The sequence below is a fragment of the Globicephala melas genome, chromosome 15 (assembly GCF_963455315.2).
Source record: "Globicephala melas chromosome 15, mGloMel1.2, whole genome shotgun sequence".
NCBI classification, from domain to species: Eukaryota; Metazoa; Chordata; class Mammalia; order Artiodactyla; family Delphinidae; genus Globicephala; species Globicephala melas.
The window spans coordinates 64,130,547-64,156,959 of NC_083328.1; the positions used below are offsets into that span (position 1 = coordinate 64,130,547).

A 26,413-nucleotide genomic window follows, 5' to 3' on the forward strand; every position below is an offset into this window, starting at 1 on the left:
ACGAGGTATCCAGTCAATTAACTCCTGCAACTCTTTTTTTTTTTGGCCACGCTGCACAGCATGCAGGATCTTAGTTCCCCGACCAGGGATCGAACCCGCACCCCCTGCAGTGGAAGTGCAGAGTCTTAACCACTGGACCGCCAGGGAAGTCCCGCCTGCAACTCTTCATGTAGGTGTCTCAGGCATCCTGTGGACTTCCGGGGTCAACGCAGAATCCTCCTCTTATCTGTGTCCTAGTCCTCAAATGTCTGAGATCCATCAGGTCATGGGTTTCCAACATTGTCTAATCACAATCACTTTAGGCGTGGTTCTCAATTTTGGAAGCTGTTAAAAAAGTTCACCCCAGACCAGTTCAATTAGAACCTCTGGAGGTAGGACTTAGGCATCGGTCATTTTTAAATCTCCCCAAGTAATTCCAATAAGCTGCCAGGGTTGAGGACCACTGATTATAGAGAAGTGTGTGTGTCCTGTCCCCCTCCCCTCAGATTCCAATTTAGTTGTTCTAGAGTGGGGCCCAGGAATCTGTATTTTTAAGCAATTCCCCAGCTGATTCTGACTATCAGCCAGGTTTAGGATAGGTTACTACCTTCCTGAAGCTAAACTGCCTACCCCCACTTGCCCTGTAACGATTCATTTCTGTGGCTATACATAAGCTTTACAGATGCAGATTTTATTTCCTTCCTCCTCTTTGTAGCAAATCATTTTGGGGACAGCTCTTCACATGCACCAAAAGACACTGCTTAAAGGAGAGAGTTTTCTGAAAACATGAAGGGAAGCAGCAGAAGAAACCAAATGGGGGTTTTAAAAAAGTGTGCAGCTTGCCAAGGGAGAGAGCAAGAAATCTGGTGAAAGATAAAGGAAGGAGTGGGAGTGGGGATGGAGATGAGGTCACAGGGACGAAAACAGGGTTGACAGGTTTCAACAGCAAATTAACGAACACACAGTAAGTCAACGGCCCCAGAAGTTGTAGGTGAAGGGCCTTGCTTTGGGCAAAAGAGATAACAGGCAATAGTATCTTCTGGTATAGCCCCTGCCCCCATCCTGACCTCACCCATCTTTACCCTTACTCTCCAACAATACTTCCCTCAGGAAAGGATGCCATGCACTCATCCACACCAAGCTGGAACAGTATTTTAATAGGGGACCATGACAATAAACCAAAAGAATAGGGCTGAAAAGACAGAATTTCAGGTGCATTTACTGAATGGAGAGGGAGAGGAGAGCGGATAAGCCTTTCTTAGCTTTTTGGTAACTCCCACCATCACAGCACTCTTTACTTGCTGAATCCTGGTGGCTATTAACTATGATGCTTATTGTGTAGTTCTCTGACATGAACATAAAAATGAGGTGTATTACCAACATCCAGGCATCCCTGATGAAAACCTCAACGTAGACAGAAAGGTCACATCACAGACTTGACAAATTTTAAAGAGAGCACTGCAGCCTGTGTACATCACCAGCCATGGATGTTAAGTTTTCCTTATAGAAATTGAAAGTCAAGACACTTGGATTCCAAGTCAAACCCACTCTCACACTCTCTGCTTAACATCTCTATCTGTAAAACAAGAAAATTCCAAGGATAACTTGATTGAATTTGGCCAGTGGAAACAAAAGTAGGAAGAAAGGGAGGCAAGACATCAAGAAGAAGGTTAAGCAATATATTTTTTAAAGTATTCTCTCCATAGAAAGTCAAGTTAAATATGTTTTGAGTTAGTTACTATTTAGATAATATAGAAAATGAACTAATCACAGAAGAAAAGACTTACATATATTTTAGTGACAACAGCAGTCTTTACCTTATCATTTAGAAGTGGTTTGATCTCTGTGAGTTGAACATCCTGAAGTTCATCCATGAGGACAGATTAGAGTAGAGGATTCTCAAGAATAAATCAGTAACTCTGAAACAGAAGAGAAGTGAAGCAAAAAGCTTAAACTAGGAGCTGGAAACATAACAGTCACACTACATCCATTCATTCAAATATTAGAGCTTAGTATGTGTCATGCGTGGCTCAGGGTGCTGAAGACACATGAGACTAGATGCTTAGGGCAAACAGACTCTAAAGTGGCCTCCGTGATCTCTGTACCTCCTAGCATTCACACCCATGCATAATTTCCCACCCCACCAATTGAGTGTGGGTGGGACCCATGGCTTGCTTTTAGCCATTAGAATATGGCAAAAGTGATGGAATGTACATGAGTATCTGTGTATGATTACATTGCAAAAATATTTAACATCTGTCTTGTGGAGAGACACACTTTCCCCTGCTGGTTTTGAAGAAGCAAGTTGGCGTGTTGTGAGAGGGCCATGTGGTAAGAAACAGCCTCTAGCCAAAAGAGCAAGAAACTGGGATGCTCAGTCCAACCACTTGCAAGGAACGGACGGCTGCCAACAACCATATGGGCCTGGAAGTGGATCCTTCCCCAGTCGAGCCTCAGATGAGAAGCCAGCCCTGACCGGAACCTTGACTGCAGCCTTGCAGAGGCCCCAGTCAACCCAGCTGGAATCCCAACCCCCTGAAACTGAGATGATAAATGTGTGTTGTTTTAAACCACTAAGGTTGCAGTAATATTTTTATGCAGCAACAGATACTTAATACAATAGTCTTTGCCCTCGTGGAAAATCCATTTTAGTTACTTTGCATAAGTAAGAGAACAACACTGCTCACAGTTACACTTCAGAAAGCAACAGTTTGGAGGGTGGATTAAGGGAGAACAAAAATTGAAGGTTAATGCTGTAGCCTAGGATAAACAGATAAACCAAGGCTAAGCTCACCAGCCTTCACCTGGGGAACCAAAGCAGTAGATGGAGAGTATGGTAGCCAGCCTCCACCATGGCCTCCAATGAGCCCAAGGGTCCTTGACTCCTGATATCTGCACTCATGTGTAATCTCCCATCCAAAAACATCAGGGATGGCCTGTGTAAGTAATAGAATATGGCAGAAGCAACAGTATGTGACTTCTGAAGCGACAATATAAAAGGCATTATAATTTCTGTTTTAAGACACTGTAGTCCTGATTCATCAGCTCTGGGGGAAGCCAGTCACCATATAGTGAGGACATTCAAATAGCCCTCTGGGGAAGAGAACCAACTTGTCAGAACCAACCTACCAGCCATGTGAGTGAGCCACCTCGCAAATGGATCCTCCAGCCCCAGTCAAGACTGCAGATGACTGCAGCCCTGGAGACATCTGACTGCAACCTCAGAAGAGATCCTGAGCTGCCCTGCCCAGCCTGCTCCCCAATTCCTGACCCAGGACCATGAGACATAATATATAACTTTGTTTTGGAGTGATTTATTACATAGCAATAGACAACTAACACAAAGAGGGAGAAGTTAGGGGAAGTTGGAATAGAGAGGCAGAGCCTCCGTCCTACTGTACAGGAAGCCATGGGCAGAGGCTGCAGATACTGGATACTGCATGCAAGTGATTCCCACCCAGACTCCAAAGCTCTAGGCTTCATCTCCTCTGCCTTGGCCCTGCAGGAAAAATGCTAAATTCATGAGTTGGGAATTCAGACATTCAACAACCATTTATTGAGTACTCACTGTGCAAAGCATTATGGACGATATAAAGAAGGTCCCTGCCTTCCAGGAGCTTACTAAAGAGTAGAGACGACAGCTATCTATAAAGCTAACTACAAAATGAGAAGTAAGAAGAAGAGCCAGAGGAGTTCAAAGGAGGAGCAATTACTTCTGATTGGTGGGAATCCTTCACAAGATACTACTTTATTATATTAATCCACTTTTCTGTTTTTCCCTCCAGAGGTAGGATGTATGGCTTTGACTTGGTTGGCTATGGAGAGGGTATGTGTTCCAGGCAAACTCTTAACTATTAATGACCAATACACCAAAATACACCCTGCTCAACTATGACTACATTAAGGCTGACTAACAAAACCTCTTCTACCATTACTCTGAAGAACCCAGAGGGTGCCAACAGGGACCACTGCTCAAACTATGGACCCCACCTGCCAACATGAGGACCCCAAACATTTGTGCCAGTTAGACAGCACAAGCCCGATATTAAACCTCCCTATAGGACGTGGTTCTTTTCTCAGATCCCAGGTATTCTATAAACTTGATTGAGCTACTGAATGCCCAGAAACTGAATGTTTATTTTATTTTCATATCAGTCACACTTCAAAACGGGATGAGATGGCTTGAACATTTTATCACAAATTTCCGCCAGCATCTAAAATTTCTCTTTTATAGTCCCCACTTCAACCCAGTTAACTCCCAAAATATTGGCCTAACTGGGATCTACTCACTCTGTTTATTAATCACACTATAAATTGTGGCTACTTTTCATTTGGATTTCACTACTTATCAGTAATTTAAAATGGCAATTTCAAACTTCTTCCTATTTAAAAGTAACGTGTGCTCACTTTAGAAAATGCGGAAACCATGGAATAATGAAAAGATGTTTTACTCACAGCTTCCTTCTAAAAACCACCGTTAACATTTTAGTCTATTTCCATTTTCCCCTCATGTAAAATGGTGATTTCCTGAAACTGTTTTTCCAACCCACCTCTTTATTCCTTACTTTAATTCACTCATGTGAAAGCAGGGCACTGCAAGATGTTAATTTTTCAAATGTGACTCCACGGGGGGAGGCCTGTCAAGGAGCCTCAGGGACAGAGGGAAGCCTGCGGCGCCGCCAAAGTGACGCATTCACCTCGTGTTCCCATGCATTATTTAAAGATGAAGAAACATGCAGTGTGTGCCAGGACAGACACTTAAACAAGGGCACAAATCAAGTGAGAAGGTTGTCCCTGTCATCCAGGCACAATGCAGTCAAGGCAGGACACTGTGACTTAGGAACTGGCAACAAGACAGTAGGTGTTCACCTTCCACATCACAGGGGACCCAACATGTTCTTCCAGAGACTCAGAGGAGACTCAATTTTTGCTCAGTTCTCACTGCCCTTGAACCCTTGCCAATGAGCAGTTTTATAACACCTATAAGAAAACTAAGATCACATGGTGGAAAACTCCATCTCCAGATCCCTCAGCTCCACAGACTGGCTCCCTCCTGGGGATCTAAGGCCTGCAGTGCCCTCATCTGCACAAATGATATGGCTGCCAGTTCCCATCCTGGAACTAAGAGCTGTTAATATTTTTAAGAGGCTAGTAGGGATTTTATAAACTGTAGTAGATAAGAACTCTTTTCCAGTTTTATGAGATAGAGGGGAGAGTGACAAGTAAAAAACAGCCATCCTCAAACTGAGGAAGCAAACCCCGTATCAAAAGGCTAGAAAGGGAAAGAGGAAAAGTATACTCTGTGCCAGAAATTATAACCTCAAGACTTTATGTTTAATTCTCCTCCTCCCAGAGGTTATGTTTAACACTCCTCCCAAGTAGATATCATCATTTCTTACTTTATAAGCAAAAAACTTAGGCTTAGAGAAGTTAAGTGACTTTTCCAATATCCACATCTAAGGAAGTAACAAGGCAAGGATTTAAAAACCTTTGCTTTTCCCACTATACCATAATGTCTATGCCAGACCCCCATCTACTGGTTGTAGGACCCTGGGCAGGTTTCCTCCACTCTCCCCACAGAGGCACCTCCTTGAAATAAAGGTGACAGAAACTCAGAGCAATCCTATACCACCAATGACTCAGATGCCTCAGACTGAAGGTTTGAGTCATCACACCGGGACAAGAACTCTCATTATCTCAGTAGTTAGCTGAGGACAAGGAGAACAAGAAATGAGTAGGGAAAAGTGAAGCAAAATCCCAGCTATTACTTGGTACCCAGTTTCTGAAAAGAGGGCTATTTCTTGCTTGTTTTCAGTATTATGAGCCTCAAACTTTAATGTACAATCAATCACCTGGGGATCTTGTTTAGATCTCAGGTATAATCAGTTTTGAGCAATGACAGTCCAATATATGACCTCATCAGCTGAGGAGAAGTGGGGATGATCTGAGGTGAAGGTGAAGAAATGAAGGGCTTGATTATTAGCAACAATCCTTAATAGAGACGATGAGGGCGGGGTAGAGATAGACTCTGTTAATCTAATTTCATCCTGCCTTCAACCAAAAATGATTTCAATAAATTAGATGGGATTTTTAAAATATTCAACAGGCCAGACCAACTAGAGGGGGAATACATTGGAGAAAGAGAGAAGATTGCTGCAGAAATCCAGCTGAAAGATGACAAGAGTCTGACCATGCTATTGGAATCACAGAGATAAAAAGGGAGATAGCCTCATTCACCAGAGGGCAGAGAGCAGAAGCAAGAAGAACTAAAATTCTGCACCCAGTGGAAGGAAAACCACATTCCCAGAAAGACAGACAAGATGAAAAGGCAGAGGACTTTGTACCAGATGAAGGAATAAGATAAAACCCCAGAAAAACAACTAAATGAAGTGGAGATAGGCAATCTTCCAGAAAAAGAATTCAGAATAATGATAGTGAAGATGATCCAGGATCTCGGAAAAACAATGGAGGCAAAGATCGAGAAGATGCAAGAAATGTTTAACAAAGACCTAGAAGAATTAAAGAACAAAGACCTAGAAGAGTTAAAGAACAAACAAACAGAGATGAACAATACAATAACTGAAATGAAAACTACACTAGAAGGAATCAATAGCAGCATAACTGAGGCAGAAGAACGGATAAGTGACCTGGAAGACAGAATGGTGGAATTCACTGCAGTGGAACAGAATAAAGAAAAAAGAATGAAAAGAAATGAAGACAGCCTAAGAGGCCTCTGGGACAACATTAAATGCAACAACATTTGCATTACAGGGGCGCCAGAGGAGAAGAAAGAGAAAGGACCCAAGAAAATATTTGAAGAGATTATAGTCGAAAACGTCCCTAACACGGGAAAGGAAACAGCCACCCAAGTCCAGGAAGCACAGAGAGTCCCATACAGGATAAATCCAAGGAGAAACATGTTGAGACACATAGTAATCAAACAGGCAAAAATTAAAGACAAAGAAAAATTATTGAAAGCAGGAAGGGAAAAACAACAAATAACATACAAGGGAACTCCCATAAGGTTAACAGCTGGTTTCTCAGCAGAAACTCTACAAGCCAGAAGAGAGTGCCATGATATACTTCAAGTGATGAAAGGGAAGAACCTACAACCAAGATTACTCTACCCGGCAAAGATCTCGTTCAGATTCGATGGAGAAATCCAAAGCTTTACAGACGAGGAAAAGCTAAGAGAATTCAGCACCACCAAGCCAGCTCCACAACAAATGCTAAAGGAACTTCCCTAAGTGGGAAACACAAGAGAAGAAAAGGACCTACAAAAACAAACCTAGAACAATTAAGAAAATGGTCATAGGAACATACATATCGATAATTACCTTAAATGTGCATGGATTAAATGCTCCAACCAAAAGACACAGGCTAGCTGAATGGATACAAACACAAGACCCATATATATGCTGTCTACAAGAGACCCACTTCAGACCTAGGGACACATGCAGACTGAAAGTGAGGGGATGGAAAAACATATTCCATGCAAATGGAAATCAAAAGAAAGCTGGAGTAGCAATACTCATATGAGATAAAATAGACTTTAAAATAAAGAATGTTACAAGAGACAAGGAAGGACACTACATAATGATCAAGGGATCAATCCAAGAAGATATAACAATTATAAATATATATGCACTCAACATAGGAGCACCTCAATACATAAGGCAACTGCTAACAGCTATAAAAGAGGAAATAGACAGAAACACAGTAATAGTGGGGGACTTCAACACTTCACTTACACCAATGGACAGGTCATTCAAACAGAAAATTAATAAGGAAACACAAGCTTTAAATGACACAAAAGACCAAATAGATTTAATTGATATTTATAGGACATTCTACCCCAAAACAGCAGATTACACTTTCTTCTCAAGTGCACAGGGAACATTCTCCAGGATAGATCACATCTTGGATCACAAATCAAGCCTCAATAAACTTAAGAAAATTGAAATCATATCAAGCATCTTTTCTGACCACAACACTATGAGATTAGAAATCAATTACAGGGAAAAAAATGTAAAAAACACAAACACATGGAGGCTAAACAATACGTTACTAAATAACCAAGAGATCACTGAAGAAATCAAAGAGGAAATAAAAAAATACCTAGAGACAAATGACAATGAAAACACGAGGATCCAAAACCTATGGGATGCAGCAAAAGCAGTTCTAAGAGGGAAGTTTATAGCTGTACAAGCCTACCTCAAGAAACAAGAAAAATCTCAAATAAACAATCTAACGTTACACCTAAAGGAACTAGAGAACGAAGAACAAACAAAACCCAAAGTTAGCAGAAGGAAAGAAATCATAAAGATCAGAGCAGAAATAAATGAAATAGAAACAAAGAAAACAATAGCAAAGAACAATAAAACTAAAAGGTGGTTCTTTGAGAAGATAAACAAAATTGATAAACCATTAGCCAGACTCATCAAGAAGAAGAGGGAGAGGACTCAAATCAATAAAATTAGAAATGAAAAAGGAGAAGTTACAACAGACACCACAGAAATACAAAGCATCCTAAGAGACTACTACAAGCAACTCTATGCCAATAAAATGGACAGTCTGGAAGAAATGGACAAATTCTTAGAAAGGTATAACCTTCCAAGACTGAACCAGGAAGAAACAAAATATGAAAAGACCAATCACAAGTAATGAATTGAAACTATGATGAAAAATCTTCCAACAAACAAAAGTACAGGACCAGATGGTTTCACAGGTGAATTCTATCAAATATTTAGAGAAGAGCTAACACCCACCCTTCTCAAACTCTTCCAAAAACTTGCAGAGGAAGGAAAACTCCCAAACTCACTCTACGAGGCCACCATCCCCCTGATCCCAAAACCAGACAAAGATACTACAAAAAAAAGAAAATTACAGACCAATATCACTGATGAATATAGATGCAGAAATCCTCAACAAAATAGTAGCAAACAGAATCCAACAACACATTAAAAGGATCATACACCATGGTCAAGTGCGAATTATCCCAGGGATGCAAGGATTCTTCAATATACGTAAATCAATCAATGTGATCAATCATATTAACAAATTGAAGAATAAAAACCATATGATCATCTCAATAGATGCAGAAAAAGCTTTTCACAAAATTCAACACCCACTTACGATAAAAACTCTCCAGAAAGTGGGCATAGAGGGAAACTACCTCAACATAATAAAGGCCATATACGACAAACCCACAGCAAACATCATTCTCAATGGTGAGAAACTAAAAGCATTTCTCTAAGATCAGGAATGAGACAAGGATGTCCACTCTCACCACTAGTATTCAACATAGTTTTGGAAGTCCTAGCCACAGCAATCGGAGAAGAAAAAGAAATAAAAGGAATACAAATTGGAAAAGAAGAAGTAAAACTGTCACTGTTTGCAGATGACATGATATTATACATAGAGAATCCTAAAGATGCCACCAGAAAACTACTAGGGCTCATCAATGAATTTGGTAAAGTTGCAGGATACAAAATTAATGCACAGAAATCTCTTGCATTCCTATACACTAACAATGAAAGATCAGAAAGAGAAATTAAGGAAACTATCCCATTCACCATTGCAACAAAAAGAATAAAATACCTAGGAATAAACACCTAAGGAGGTAAAAGACTTGAACTCAAAAAACTATAAGACACTGATGAAAGAAATCAAAGATGACACAAACAGATGGAGAGATATATCATGTTCTAGGATTGGAAGAATCAATATTGTGAAAATGACTATACTACCCAAAGCAATCTACAGATTCAGTGTAATCCCTATCAAATTACCAGTGGCATTTTTTACAGAACTAGAACAAAAAGTCTTAAAATTTGTATGGAGAGACAAAAGACTGCAAGTAGCCAACGCAGTCTTGAGGGAAAAAAACGGAGCTGGAGGAATCAGACTCCCTGACTTCAGACTATACTACAAAGCTACAGTCATCAAGACAATATGCTACTGGCACAAAAACAGAAATATAGATCAATGGAACAGGATACAAAGCCCAGAGATAAACCCATGCACCTATGGTCAACTAATCTACGACAAAGGAGGCAAGGATATACAATGAAGAAAAGACAGTCTCTTCAATAAGTGGTGCTGGGAAAACTGGACAGCTACATGTAAAAGAATGAAATTAGATCACTCTCTAACACCATACACAAAAATAAACTCAAAATGGATTAAAGACCTAAATGTAAGACTGGACACTATAAAACTCTTAGAGGAAAACATAGGATGAACACTCTTTGACATAAATCACAGCAAGATCTTTTTTGATCTGCTTCCTAGAGTTATGGAAATAAAAACAAAAATAAACAAATGGGACCTAGCGCAACTTAAAAGGTTTTGCAAAGCAAAGGAAACTACAAACAAGACGAAAAGACAACCCTCAGAATGGGAGAAAATATTGGCAAACAAATCAACGGACAAAGGATGAATCTCCAAAATATATAAACAGCTCATGCAGCTCAATATTTAAAAAACAAACAACCCAATCCAAAAATGGGCAGAAGACCTAAATAGACATTTCTCCAAAGAAGACATACAGATGGCCAAGAAGCACATGAAAAGCTGCTCAACATCACTAATTATTAGAGAAATGCAAATCAAAACTACAGTGAGGTAGCACCTCACAGCAGTCAGAATGGCCATTATCAAAAAATCTATAAACAATAAATGCTGGAGAGGGTGTGGAGAAAAGGAACCCTCTTGCACTGTTGGTGGGAATGTAAATTGATACAGCCACTATGGAGAACAGTATGGAGGTTCCTTAAAAAACTAAAAATAGAACTACCATATGACCCAGCAATCCCACTCCTGGGCATATATCCAGCAAAAACCATAATTCAAAAAGACACATGCACCCCAATATTCACTGCAGCAGTATTTACAACAGCCAGGTCATGGAAGCAACCTAAATGCCCATGGACAGGCGAATGGATAAAGAAGATGTGGTACATATATACAATGGAATATTACTCAGTCATGAAAAGGAACAAAACTGGGTCATTTGTAGAGACGTGGATAGATCTAGAGACTGTCATACAGAGTGAACTAAGTCAGAAAGAGAAAAACAAATATCGCATATTAACGCATATATGTGGAACCTAGAAAAATGGTACAGATGAACCGGTTTGCAGCACAGAAATAGAGACACAGATGTAGAGAACAAACGTATGGACACCAAGGGGGGAAAGCGGTAGGGGTGGTGGTGGTGGTGTGATGAATTTGGAGATTGGGAGATTCTTATTCTAATAAGAACCTGCTGTATAAAAAATAAATAAAATTCAAAAAAAAAAAGAAAGAAAAAGGGAGATCTGGGGTATATGGTTGGTAAAAAATAGCCTGAGATCAGAGAAGAGCCAGATTTTCCCAAGGTTTCTAGGGATAAAAAAATGATGGCACTGTTAACGGAAATGGGGGAACTGAGAAATTGGTGAAAAAAACACTTTTGAACCAGAGCTGAAATTTGGCCTTACAAGAGATACACAGGTAGGAGTCAGAATTAGTGAGGAAAATCTGTAGGCGCTCACCAAACCAGAGACAAGGAGGAGCTGCAGGCCCTGGGTTCTTCTGAAAGACAGCTCAGTGACGGAAAAGAAACAAAGAAAAAGAAAACTCAGAGGGACTTCCCTAGTGGCCTAGTGGATAAGACTGCGTGCTCCCAATGCAGGGGTCCTGGGTTCGATCCGTGGTCAGGGAACTAGATCTCACATGCATGCCGCAACTAAGAGTTTGCATGCCACAACTAAGGAGCCCGCGTGCCGCAACTAAGGCCTGGCACAACCGGAAAAAAAAGCTCAGAGATGCAAGAGGAAAAGCAGAAATACAATGTCAAAGAAGCCAAGGAAGAAGACCAAGTTACATGGAAGGGGAGGGAAACTGTCAAATGCTGAAGCAGAAAAGAGGAGGAGGACTAAGAAAGGGCCATTAGCGGGAATTCCCTGGCAGGCCAGTAATTAGGACTCCACGCTCTCACTGCTGGGGGCCTGGGTTCAATCCCTGGTTCAGGAACTAAGATCTCACAAGCTGTGCAGCATGGCCAAAAAACGAAAAAAAAAAGGGGGGAGCTTCCCTGGTGGTGCAGTGGTTGAGAGTCCGCCTGCCAATGCAGGGGACACGGGTTCGTGCCCCGGTCCGGAAGATCCCACATGCTGCAGAGCAGCTGGGCCCGTGAGTCATGGCCACTGGGCCTGTGCGTCCAGAGCCTGTGCTCCGCAGTGGGAGAGGCCACAGCAGTGAGAGGCCTGCGTACCGCCCCCCCCCCAAAAAAAATACAGTGTATAGTTTAGAAAGCCAATACTATGTATAGTTCCTTATTGTCTTTTTAAAGTAGCAAAACAATGTTTTTAAGCCCTGGAAATCTCAGTGAGTTTTTCTGACTAAATAAACAGTGTAGAGTAAGATAAAAGCCTGAGACCCTCATGTCCCTGGAATCAGGCCAAGGGCAGCCTCCCACTGATTTGCTGAGTGACCTTCAGCTAATCGTTGAACCTCATTAGACTGATAACTGGGTGACCTCGTAGGATTATAGTAAGAGCCCTGTGAAGCAGAGGATAGGGGAGTGCTTACCCTGGGGAACATGTAAAGTACGACATTTACAGGGAGCTTTTGGGTCACAGAATGTCAGTCCTATCAGGGGCCTAAGATGTCATCCTGCCCAGCCTTTTCTCTTGACAGATGGGGAAACTGAGGTCCAGAAAGGAGAAATGCTTTGCCTAGTGCCACTCAGCTAGGTAGGGGCCCACCTAGGTCTACAGTCCACATCTGATGCGCTCTTTCCATGACTAGAAGAATCAGGGTTTTGGTGCAATAATTAAAAGTCAGTAATCTTGATGATCTTTAAAGGCCCTCTCAGTGCTGACTCTGTGTATCAAAGAACACTGGTGTCTCTCTTGGTCATTTTTGCTTGCACTTAAATTCAGAAATGTCATTTTCTAGATGTTTAATAAGTCATAGTCATGGGCTTTTTAGCATGGAGTACTGAATCTTATTTTTTCTAGATTTTAATGCCATTGACTTTCCCTGTCAAAAGACAATGGCCCGGACTTCCCTGGTGGCACAGTGGTTAAGAATCCTCCTGCCAATGCAGGGGACGCGGGTTTGATCCCTGGTCCGGGAAGATCCCACATGCTGCGGAGCAACTAAGCCCATGCACCACAACTGCTGAGCCTGCGCTCTAGAGCCCGTGAGCCACAACTACTGAGCCCGCGTGCCACAACTACTGAAGCCCGCGTGCGTAGAGCCCGTGTTCCGCAGCAAGAGAAGCCACCATGATGAGAAGCCCGCACATTGCGAAGAAGAGTAGCCCCCACTCGCCGCAACTAGAGAAAGCCTGTGCGCAGCAGTGAAAACCCAACCCAGCCAAAGATTTAAAAAATAATGATAAAATAAATAAATAAATAAATTTTTTTAGAAAAAGATAATGCCCCCTCCCTTACTTTTTTTTTGCGGTACGCGGGCCTCTCACTGCTGTGGCCTCTCCCACTGCGGAGCACAGGCTCCAGACGCGCAGGCTCAGCGGCCATGGCTCACGGGCCCAGCCACTCCGTGGCATGTGGGATCCTCCCGGACCGGGGCACAAACCAGTATCCCCTGCATCGGCAGGCGGACTCTCAACCACTGCGCCACCAGGGAAGCCCTACACTGTCTTATTTTGTCGCTTTTCCCTATGCTATGACCCAGGTAATTTGTTTGGCCTTCATCATGCTTTGCCAGGATGTACTGACACCCGGCCACTAGTTTGTATTCTAAGGGCAAAATCAGTCACTTTTGGTTTTGGCAAGATTGCAGGCAGATAACCAAACCAAAATGAAGGCAGCAAACGAGGGAGGCACACTAAGGAGACTGAGCTGGAAGGGGTCAGCTGGAGCTGGTGCTGAAGCAGTTATGACTGGAAAGCTGCAGGAAGTGGCCAGAGGACTGGCTGGGAAAGTGGACAGTGGTGTTCCTACAGCAAGCTGACTCACGTCCTCTCTTTTTACCTATAAACCCCTGGCTAAATGATTATTACAGCACTTTACAATTTAGGTTAAAGACCTACCATCTCATTGGATTATCACAATGGCACTGTGAGGTAAAACACTGGGGCACTGCATCATTTCTATCGCAGAGACGAGGAAACTGAGGCTTAAAGAGGTGAAATGGACTGACCAAAAAACACAACTAATAAATGCAACGGCTCGAAGCAAAATCCAATTTTCTTCTGATCCCCAATGCTTATTACTCTATGCCCTGCACCACAGTTCCTCCCAGGTTATCACAGATGGAAAGACCTGGAGGTAAAAAGGAGAGAAATTCAGCTGATTGCCTCACTGCGCCCATCCCACACTAAGAACCGCTTTATCTCTGGTCCTCAGTTACACTGTGTAGTTAGGATCTGGCCACAGGCTCTAGGATTAAACCTTAATATGAAGTTAATAACAAGAAAGCCCAGATTTGGAACTGGAGTCTGCCTTCACCCATTAATTCAATTGAGTGGGGGAGATTAAGTCTATAAACAAATCACTACAGTCTGAGGCAGGATAAACATGAGCCTATGAATTGGACAAACTCTAAGGCATTTGCTCAACCTCAGCACCACTGATACTTTAGGCCAGATAATTCTTTGTTGTGGGGCTGTCCTGGGTAGCATGTTTAGTAGCATCCCTGGCCTCCACCCACTGAACGCTAGCAGCACCCTCCTCCCACAGTTGTGACAACGAAACATATCTCCAGGTATTGCCAAATGTCCTCTGGGGGCAAATCAGCCCCAGCTGAGAACCACTGCTCTAAGGGTTACAGGGGTTTACAGCAAAGGTCACTCAATGCAGGTTGTGGTGCTGAGAAAAAGTTTCATGGAGGAGGTAATATTTGAACTGGACCTTGAAGAATAGACACCATTCCTATAGGTCAGGATGAGAGAATAAAAGAAGGAATGCCAGAAAGGGAGGAGAACGAAAAAGCAAGATGATAAGAAAGCACCGCTGGAAAACGCTCCAGTTTGGCAAGAGCAGAAGCTTGCTGTTGGTAATAGGTGATAAAGCTAAAAACGTCCACTGGAGTCAGGTCACAGAGAGCCATCCATCAACTAACAGTTACAAGATACACACCGTAATGAAATAGCCAACAATACAAGATACTACACAGATGTTTAACAGTATACAAGTCAAACCAGTGGATTTCCATGTGTCCCACCTACCCAGGAGGACAGAATGTTACCTGGGCATCATGTCTTACATTGCATCTAGTGTTCACTACGTTTAGCCAGAGTTAAACGAAGGTCGGAACCAGTGCAGAAGTGGGAGAAATAACTAAGGACTGGGATGGTCAGGAGTTTCCCAAAGGAGTTAAGAGTGGAGGGCCTTGAATGGATATGTTCTGGATAGCTGGAAGGGAGGAGAGGACATTCCAGGTGAGGACATTTGAGCTGGGAAAGAAATAAATGTACACAACATATCCAAGAGACACCAGGAAGAACAACGTAGTTGGGAAAGAAGACAAGGCTGGTCAGAACACAGAGCACATGACTCAGACATCACTGGACAATCACTGAGGGTTCCTGAGGAACAAAATGACACAGTTGTTTAAAACGTGGCATCTTGTCCAGCAGTTCTCTTAGCTACACATTAGAAAGACCTGGGGAGCTTTGAAGAACATCAATACCCAGGCCTCAACCCTAAGGATCCAATTTAATCGGGCTAAGACAGGGCCCAGGTATTGCTTTTAAAGCTCCACAGGTGATTCTTACACGCAGCTAGAACTGAGGACCACTGGTCTACAGTCATGCTGTCACTTTCAGATGAGAAAAGAGGCCTAGAAGTTTAAGTGGTCTGCCTAAATTCACATAGTCGGCTGGGTGTAGGGTTGGGACTGGCATCTGGACTCCTATTCCAGGCTCTGAAAGATACCACAGAGTCCTGGGCTAGAGGCCATACTTCAGTCTTTAAGAGGCACAATCTGATGACTTGCCTCTTAAGTTTTGCCAGGGTTAAAGCCTGAATTAATCGTATCATAAAACTATTAACTTAAGCATCCTCTCAAGTGTCTAGGGTAATGGATGTTGATTTCATTGCTGTCTCCTGAGGGCCCTGAGGAAAGGAAAGGGTCTCAGGAGACTCCCCAGAAAGCCAGATAAACAAGCCAACCCCCCAGCTCTGTGGAGAAACAATGACTTTTTAAAATACAGCTCACTGATGTTTTGTACTGCATAAAGGAAAGTCTGGGTTACTCTTCACCAGGAAAATACTTTCAGAGATGCTATGCCATAAGCAGAGGTGGGGGACGGGGAGAGTGATCAAAGGCAGCTGCTGAAGCATGCCCACAGACCCTCATTTTATTTTGGTTTTTTTGGGGGTTTTTTTGCGGTACGCAGGCCTTTCACTGTTGTGGCCTCTCCCGTTGCGGAGCACAGGCTCCGGACGCGCAGGCTCAGTGGCCCATGGCTCACGGGCCCAGCCGCTCCGCGGCATGTGGGATCTTCCCGGACCAGGGCACGAACCCGTGTCCCCTGCATCGGCAGGCGACTCTCAACCACTGAGCCACCAGGGAAGCCCCAGACCCTCATTTTAACAGTAAATCTCTCTATAGTCCTCAGCCCTGGATAAGGGCTGTCCACGCACCTTGTGTTTTTCTAAAAGGAAAAGAGTAGCACCCCTCACAATAGGCCCGCCTTCCTGTTGTGTCACTCCAGGATTCTGGCAGCAGGTGGTAAACGGGAGGTCTGCAGAGACTGCCAAGCTGGGGATCTGAGTCTGCTTGTATAACCATTCTATTCATCCCAGGGTACTGGTACAGATAGCTATTAGAACAAAGCAACACACATCTAGGGGAGTTCTTGTTAATCCCAGACACCCATCAACCAGCTGAAGCCTAACAAGGGGGTCATACTAAAGTCACTTCAGAAGCAGAAGCACTACCCTCTGTCTCCAACTCTTGACACCAGGAAAGCTACTGCTGGCAAGGCTCTGGTACGTGCTCTTGGGATGGGTTCCAAGTTCCCACCAGCTATGAGATAGAATCCCTGAACACAATCTGTTCTTTAAGACAACGTGCGTGGAGGTGAAGGACAAATAAGAGCCCTAAGAGGCAATACTTAATACTCATACTAACTTGATGCTCATAAGATATTGATCACTGACTCTATGCCAGATACCAGAACAAGCAGTTTCATCCATTATTCCATTTTATTTTCCCACACACTTATAAGATAGTACTGTAATCTCCCCATTTTACAGATGAAGAAACTGAGGCTTGGAGAGGTTCTGTAACATGCCAAAGGTCACACAGCTAGCAAGGGGCAGAATAAGGATTTGCACCTGAGCACCTGCAGCTAGAGCTTGGGCAGCCTCTATAAACGACTCTTCCACTTGATGCCAACTGACCATTAATTCTTCTACTTATTTTTTTCAGCTTTGGCTACTGGAGTCTACCAGGATCTTAATGATCAAAGAATTCTGAAAACTGAGAAGCACCATACTAAGTTTAGGTATTATTATTATCATCATTATTACTTCAATGAATAGGACAGACCTGCACCAATCTGGAAGTATTTGAAAAGCAATTACCCTGTGGACTGTCTAATCACCCTAAGTTACACTTTAGTCAACATCCTGGTTAAAAACCTGGGTCCCAGAAAGCCTGGTCCCCAGAGCTTTCTCAACTACAGGGATAAAGAGATAATAGCCTGATTCCTCTCTTCTCCTTTCTCTGCCAATTATTAGGTTTCAAATTAAATGGTTTTAGAGCTAAGAAATCTCACAATTTCAAAAAGCATTCATTTTTATCCTCAAGTTGAAAGTTCAGGCTTAAAAGATAAGGATAAAACTGTCATTTTTAATAAACAACTGTGTCTCTTTTGAAAGCAAATGGTATTTCTGCAAAGATTATCGTATGACAACTACCAATTAAATGAAAAGCTGACATGACTTCTCTTAAGTTATCATTAGAAAAGAGAAGCAAGTTTTTATGAGCTAAATTTTCCTTATCCTAATATATGAGTTTTTGGGCCATCACACTCACAAACATAACTAGCTCCAAACCTGAAATAGCATTACCTTTAAAAAGATACTGCAAAATAACAACCAAAAAAACCTTAAAATAATTAGTAATAAAATCAAGTATGAAGAGTGGCTGTATCAGAAATTTATATTTGGTCAATTGAAAACTCAAACTGTAGACTGTGGGCATTTTTAGGTGGTAAAGGGATTACAATCAAATGATATAGCTAAACTCCTCTATTAGGGAAATTAAGTTTAATTTTCTATATTGAATCTCTGAAGAATATAAAAAGTAGCACCTCCAAACAAAAAGTGGGGGAGGGTTTCCATGGTGGCGCAGTGGTTGAGAGTCTGCCTGACGATGCAGGGGACACAGGTTTGCGCCCCAGTCCGGGAAGATCCCACATGCCGCAGAGCAGCTGGGCCCGTGAGCCATGGCCGCTGAGCCTGCACGTCCGGAGCCTGTGCTCCACAACAGGAGAGGCCACAACAGGGAGAGGCCCGCATATCACACACACACAAAAAAAAAGTGGGAGAGAAGGGACTTCCCTGGTGGTCCAGTGGTTAAAACTCTGTGCTCCCAATGCAGGGGGCCTGGATTCCATCTCTGGTCAGGGAACTAGATCCTGCATGCGTGCCGCAACTAAGAGCCCGCATGCCTCAACTAAAAAGATCCCGCATGTCACAACTAAGACCCAGTGCAGCTAAATAGATAGATAGATAAATATTTATAAATACATTAGAATTAGCACTGTGATTAAAGAAAAAAAAGTTTCATTTACCAAAGAAAGCCCTGGTAAATACTCATACTAAATCTAGTTAAGTTTTTGCGTGCTATTTTCAAGCAGTCTCTTAAAAAAAAAAAAAGTGGGACTGGGGGGGATGGTTTAAAAAGGTCTTTCAGAATAGATGACTGGACATCCAGTTCTGCAGTAAATCCAAATGTTATCAATCTTTGGACTTGAAAGTCCTTGATACACCCTTTCTTTTCATCATCTCTATTCAGGCTTGTCAATTTTTCTTCCAGAATCTCCCATTTGCCCTTTCCTTTTCTTTCTGACTGTCCTCACTTCTTGCCTGGATTTGCTCATTCATTCATCATTTACCAAGTGCTTATTATCTGCCACGCACAGAGCTAGACCCTTGTCCTTGAGCTTAGGAAGCTCACGTGATACTCAGTAGAGCTGCAATCTACCCATCTCGATCACCAGACTACAAGCTTTACCAAAGGCTTTGTATTTCCAGAACCAGCAGCAACTGGCATAGAGCAGACACTCTAAAAATGTTTGTTGTATGACACTAGATTACTTTAGCAAGCTCTTTTTTTAATCCATAAATATTTTAGTGCATATCTTCAAAAAGGACTCTTACTTTTCTTCCCTTTTTAAAATACAAAAGCTATATGTGCACAATGCAAAAATAGTATTGAAAGGTATGGAGTGAAAGTGAATTCTCCAACCTCCTAAATCCCACTCCCAGAAATGACTACTATTACAATCTGGAATGTATCTTTCCAGAACTTTCCTATGCTGGTATATAACACACACACACACACACACACACACACACACACACACACACACACTCTAAAACTTTTTTGGAACAAGTTCTTTGACAGTTTCTGACTCTAGCTTCTCAACTTTTTTTTTCTTTTTTTTTTAATAAATATATTTATTTTTGGCTCTGTTGGGTCTTTGTTGCTGCACACGGGCTTTCTCTAGTTGTGGCGAGCGAGGGCTACTCTTCGTTTCGGTGTGTGGGCTTCTCATTGTCGTGGCTTCTCTTGTTGCGGAGCACGGGCCCTAGGCACGCGGGCTTCAGTAGTTGTGGCACGCGGGCTCAGTAGTTGTGGCACGCGGGCTCAGTAGTTGTGGCTCACGGGCTCTAGAGCGCAGGCTCAGTAGTTGTGGCACACAGGCTTAGTTGCTCCGCGGCATGTGGGATCTTCCCGGACCAGGGCTCGAACCCATGTCCCCTGCATTGGCAGGCGGATTCTTAACCACTGCGCCACCAGGGAAGTCCCGCTTCTCAACTTTCTAATCCAGCTCAAGTTCTCAAAGTGCTGTCCCTGGATCAGAAGCATCGGCATCATCTGGGAACTTGTTAGCAATACAAATTCTCAGGCCCCACTCCAGACCTATTGAATCAGAATCTCTGGAGGTGGGGACCCCACAATCTGTGTTTTAATTAACTCTCCAGGTAATTCAGATGCACACTAATGGTTGAGAACCACTCCTCTAACAGTCAAGCCACCTTGGTCAAGCTGGGTTTTTTTTTTGGCTGCATTGGGTCTTCGTGTGCGGGCTTTCTCTAGTTGTGGTGAGTGGGGGCTACTCTTCATCATGGTGTGCGGGCTTCTCATTGCGGTGGCTTCTCTCGTTGCAGAGCATGGGCTCTAGGCACATGGGCTTCAGTAGCTGTGGCTCGTGGGCTCAGTAGTTGTGGCTCACAGGCTCTAGAGCGCAAGCTCAGTAGCTGTGGCACATGGGCTTAGTTGCTCCGCGGCATGCGGGATCTTCCCGGACCAGGGCTCGAACCTGTGTCCCCTGCATTGGCAGGCGGATTCTTAACCACTGTGCCACCAGGGAAGCCCCAAGCCGGTTTTTTATTTTTATTGTCCCTTAAACATTATATTGTCAGGCACTGTAACCTTGTTTTGGTTTTACCACCCTATTTCAAAATGCATTTCTTGTCCTTTTGATTAATTCTGATCATACCAATCTGTTAAAGCCCAGAAAGTCCTCGATCCTCCCCAAAGTGCTCTCAGTACCACAGCTCTTACTGATTCCCCTTGCTCCTCCCCCTCCTATGACATACCTAGTTCCCCTACCATACAATTTCACAATTAGGTACTCACTGTCTCCAATGATAGAGAACAGTTCTTTACTCTTCCCTTGAAGACATGAATCATATTTTTGTCACCTCTTCCTCACCCCTGTTCTAAGCACAAATTTTAATAAAGTTGCCGGTCTTTAAGGATAAATTCACCGAGAGAAATACTGATAAACTTTTGATGGATAAAAAGTCTACATTCAAGTTGTAGCACCACTTCTGCGACCTTGGACAAGCTCACTTCTCAGGATGAAGTCTGTAAAAGCAAGACAGCTGGACTCAATGACCTAACACTTCCTTTCAGCCTTGAGCGACGTATGACTTTATGAAACGTCTCACATTGGAATATCTTATTCCATTATACTTGAGTATACCATTAGACTCATATCGCTTTGCTAGTGAGCTCTTTGAACAAGAACTATGAGAATCTTCCACCATACCCAGCACCATGCCTTATGCATAACAGCTCAATCTATTTGCAGAAGATTATTTGGAAAAATTATTTTAGAAGTTTCATTTATGTAGAGAACCTATGTACTTTGGCAGACCTACTGCCTCCCAAAGGGCCGTTTCAAATATTTATTGTTATAAATACTATGAAATGATTTATGGTAAAAACTGTGATTACTCTGATAACACTGGGGCAGTCAGCCACGTAAGGCGAAAGAATGTAAAAATGAATCTTACATGTATTTAGGAATAGACTAAAAAGCTATAAGCCTTAGGCTACCTTAGTGCAACATGCAAATAAAAACAGTCCTGTACACTTAGGTGACATATACCAACTCCACTCTTGGGCATAAACAGGCTTCTTGACATAGGACCTTTTTCTGCAAATTTTCAGACACAACAGGGTGGACTAGAGACCTCTGAGTGGCCAGTGATGACCAGAAGTTGAAACTAAAGAGAAGGACAGCTAAGAGAAATTGAAGGGCAAGAAGGAGGAACAGAAGGGCAGGAAAACACCTTTAAGTAATGAAAAGGAGCAACGGAAATTCACTGAGTCTTTACCAAGGGCCTACTATGAGCCAGTCACTTGGGGCTGCAAAGATGGCCCCTGACCTCAAGGGGCTAACAGTCCAAAGGGTAAGACAAGCTTCTACCCTATCTACCTACCTACCTACCTACACACACACATATATACATATGTATGTGTGTGTAATTCTAATTGGGAAAATCAAGCAAGGAAGGCTTCACAGAAAAGGTGGTAAGTTAATGAAGTTTTGAAGTGTGTAGGAAGGTTTGCTAAGGAAGAAAAAAAAAGTTTGAGCTAGTTGTTTTGGGGAAGAAACATTCGCTTATTTTTACAGCCATTCCTTTGGGACTTTAAATCGGTAAGGCTTCTTAGATGCAACACTACCTTGTCAATGCTCTCCTTCTCATTTTACTTCATCTTAAGTGAGATGTTCAAGCCCAGCACTGGAATACAGCCAGAAAGCCCCAGGATAAGGGGAATGCTCGCCAGATTCGCTCTGTCACCTCCAAATTCAACCAGCCCAGCTATCCCAGTCTTGCACTCCTGGCAGCCAGAATAGGAAGGCTAATAATATCCTCTGGGGACAAAATCTGGACTCAGGCACACAAGACTTACCCCTGCTCTGCCAGTAAGCCACCTTGAGAGCGTCCCTGCCTCCTAAGCCTAGTTTATCTGTGACAGGGAGGCCAGCTCTGCAGAAAAAAAGCTGCATGAAAAGGAAGGAGGACGCATCCGATGGCGAAGCGCTGAGATACTGAGATAACCTTAAAATGCTTGGCAGGAGCCCTGGCACAGAGCAAGCGCTGGATGAACGTGAGCCCCTAATTAATAACATTACTATTACCATTATTACAGTAATACCTCAATTGTACTCCAACAACAAGAAAATGCTGTTTTTGCAGCCTACTTTTATGACGTTGAAGAAGCAACTCCAGAGATGAAAGTGCATTTCAGATTTTTTTTTAAAGGGACAAGATCGAATTCCAACCGCACTAGCCTGACAGCCCCAGACCCTGAATTCAAGAGCCATTCCTGCCTCTCGTCTGGCGCGTGACCTTGGGCAGGGCACTTCACCGCTCTGTGCCTCAGTTTCCTCATCTGTAACGTGGGGCTAAGAAGCCCCTCCCTCGCATGGTCGTCGCCGGGTCCAGCCAGAGGGTACTCTTTGCGGCACCGGCACCGCACGGGTGCAAGGCGAGCTCCCGGCCCATTTTCCAGGCCCCCCGCCGGGCGGACGGGGCAGACGAATGCCCGACCCCGAGGCCCACCGAGCTCCGCCGCCTGCAGAGCAGGAGCGGGAAAGGGGGTCGCGCCTGCGGTGGGTCCCTGAGGCTGAGCTGTTGGGCACCCAGAGGTTCGGCCGCTGCCGCCTGCACGCTGTCGCTGGCGGGTTCGCCCTGGGCCCCGCCGCCCAGGTGGGGAGCGGCCGAGGGAGGCCGGGCTGCCCCCGGGTCCCCAGGAGAGGAGGGCGGAGGGCGCCCGGACACCTAGACGAGGCTGGCAGCGCTGACCCGGTGCCCGGCCGCACTGGGGTGATGAGGCGGGGAAGGAGAAGGCAAGAGGAGGGACGACCCCGCATGCAGTATGGCGCGCCCCCCGCCAGCCGGGCTGAGGCGCTCACACTCACCCGAAGCTCCGGCACCCGCCGTCAGCACAGCAGCCGCGGCGGCGGGAGTGGGGCGGGCGGGTGGGGGGGTGGGGAGGAGGCTCTGCGCCCGCGCAGGCGCGCTGAGGACGCCAGGCGGCGCATATGCGCTGTGCCCGCCCGCCCGGGGACCTACGGAGAAGATGGTGGCTGAGCTGGCGCCATTTTCCGTGTACAGTAGTTTGCCTGATTTTTCGTGGTTTCAGTTCCGCTTGGCCGACTCTGGTCTGAAACTACTGAATGGAAAATAAGTAAATAATGCGTAAGTTTTTAATTGCTGTGCTGTCCGGAGCAGTGTGTCGAAATCTCTTGTCCTGCTCCCTCCCCCGGGGAAGTGAATCATTCCTTTGTCCAGCATAGCCACGCTGTATATGCTACCTGCCCCCTTAATCATTTCGTGACGGTCTCTCATCAGATGGATTGTCTGCATACGGCAGTGTTTGTGTTCAAGTAACCCTTACTTTACTTAATAATGGCCCCAAAGTGCAAGAGTAGTATGGCTAGTGATGTGGATAAGCGAAAGAGAAGCTGTGAGGGGCTTCCTTTAGGTGAACAGGTGAAAGTTCTCAATAAGGGAAAAAAAAAACAACAACGGTATGCTGAGGTTGCTAAGATCTACAGCAAGAATGAATTTTCTGTGAAACTGCAGGAAAAAAATCTGTGCCAGCTTTGCTTTCGTACCTCAAACTGCAAAAGTTAGGGCCACAGTGCATAAAAAGTGCTTGAGAGTGAAAAGGCGTTAAATTTGTGGAAGACACGAACAAAATACATATTCTGTTGACAGCAACGTGTTGCCCCAGAAAGCACTGAGCCTATTGTCAAAGCCAAGTTCATGTGTCTGACACCCAGTGAGGCCAAACCAACCAAAACGTTGGAGTTTGGAGCAGACAAAGATCCATTGCAGGGCCAAGCAAGGAACAGTGGACGGGTGCTCAAATGACCCAAACTCTTTCAAGGAAGAAATTTTAAAGGCAACATTTGGGGTGAGGGCTGCAGGGTGCATAACTTTCTTCTGATTGGTTGGTGGTGAGGTAACAGGGTGATGTTTCAGGAATCTTAATCATGGACTTTCTGGTTCCAACCAGTTTGGGATCTACTGCTTGTGGTCAGCATGCAGTCACCATCCTCCACCTGGGCCTAGGAGACCAAAGCCTCTTTCCACAGACAAGAAACGGGGACATGGAGGGGCTTTTGTACCCAGGAGGGCCCCACTGGGTCCTGCTCAGTTTCAAGCCTATATAAAGACTTCAGCAAGGGCTCCTCTGAAGGGAGTGACACCAAGCCATTTACTGCAAATAAGGGATTGTTACACAGACTCAGGAGTATTTTGGACAGAAAAATAGAAAAATTGCCGGAGAGACTGAGTCTGCCAGTGAAGAAGTGATACTGAGCAGGACCCTGTGGGGGTCCTGGGCACAAGAGCCTTTCTGTGTCCCCTATTTCTTTTCTTTTTTTTCTTTTTTTGGCCACACTGCTCGGCTTGCAGGGATCTTAGTTCCCCAACCAGGGATTGAACCCTGGCTCTGGCAGTGAAAGCACGGAGTCCTAACCACTGGACGGCCAGGGAATTCCCCCACCCACTCACGCCATTTCTTGGTTACAGGAAATAGGCTTCTTTCGGCCTCCAGGGCCTTCCTGAGTTGCAAAAGCAGATTCAAACAGTTACTAATTAGGGAAGGGATGGGATGCTGAGACAAGGTAGGGACAGTCAAAACCAACAATAATGCAGCCTTGGGGCAGGGTCCTGTTTCGCACTCAAGGGATATATGTAACAATATCTTGTTACCTGCTATCTTGCAGATACTGAAACCCCCACCAGGTGGGAGAAATCAACTGTATGCTGCCCACAAGCGTGCAGACCCCAGACTGGTTGCAACCAGAAGGTTGATGATGCTGACTCCCACTTACCTCACCACCAACTACTTAGAAGATTGTCCACGAGCTGATCACGCCCTCCTTGAACCATTACTATAAAACTTCTCACTACCCCCTCCAGGTTGAGATACACAGTTTTGAGGGCATTAGCCCACTGTGGCCCTTTGCCTGGAAAAGCAATAAAGCTATTTTCTACTTCACCCAAAACTCTGTCTCTGAGAATTAATTTGGTGTCAGGGTACGGAGGCTGGATTCAGCTTCAGAAGCTGTTGCCACATTTCCAGCAGAGTTGAAGAATTTGATTGAAGAGAAAGGATACCACCCAAAGCAAGTCTTCATGTGATGAAACTGGGCTTTTCTGGAAGAAGGTGCCCAATAGAACCAAAAACCATCTGGGAGTTCTCTTTTTTTTTTATAAGTATGAGCCACCCATTCTCCTTGTTTGGCCCTTGCAATAAAACTTTCTCTGCTCCAAACTCGGACGTTTGGGTTTGTTTGGCCTTATTGTGTGTCAGGCACACAAACTTGCATTCGGCAACAAATCTACCTTCATAGAAGTGCAAAGGAGGCACCAGGTCATAAAACATGGAAGAACAGATTAACTGTGTTACTCCTGGCAACGCTGCAGGGCATATGTTAAAGGGAGGAGTTGTGTACAGAATGAAGCATCCACAATCTCTCAGAAACAAAACCAGGAATTATCTGCCCATAGTCTGACAACATAATCAGGTGAAAGTTATCTTGTTTATGAACTGGTTCCACCAATGCTTCTTTCCAGAAGTGAAAAACATTTGGAAAAGGAAGGGTTGGAATTTAAAATCCTATTACTAATAGACAATGCACCTGGCCATCCTGAATCTGCTATGAAAATGAAAATGTCAAAGTTGTATTTTTACCTCAAATACAACCTCATTGCTTCAGCCACTTGACAAGGCATCACTTGGTTTGTCAAGGCCACGTACACCTGCCTGATATTTGATCACATTTAGTCAGCAATGAACGCAGACTTTCATCTGGACATAAAGCAGTGCTGGAAATCATTCGCTATTGCCAACGCAATACATTCATCAAAGCTGCTGTGAAGGAATTAAAACCAGAAACTGTAAATGCCTGTTGGTAGAACTT

The 26,413-nt window shown here is 44.0% G+C and overlaps 1 protein-coding gene across 5 annotated transcripts in view; it reads right to left on the reverse strand.

Moving 5' to 3' along the window:
* NDRG3 (NDRG family member 3) overlaps nt 1–23,534 on the reverse strand; it is an 85,592-nt gene extending 62,058 nt beyond the window's left edge. For 3 of the 5 annotated variants that reach the window (XM_060284357.1, XM_030830670.2, XM_060284354.1), the window contains exons 1-2: nt 23,396–23,534; nt 1,797–1,898 (exon numbers count right to left, since the gene is read on the reverse strand). In XM_060284357.1, coding sequence (XP_060140340.1) covers nt 1,797–1,853 — 57 coding nt within the window. In that variant the 5' untranslated portion in view covers nt 1,854–1,898; nt 23,396–23,534. Of the gene's footprint in view, nt 1–1,796; nt 1,899–2,773; nt 2,916–23,395 lie in introns of those variants that run through there. The other 2 variants (XM_060284358.1, XM_060284356.1) reach the window with 1 other exon arrangement.
* Between the last annotated feature and the right edge of the window lie 2,879 nt (nt 23,535–26,413).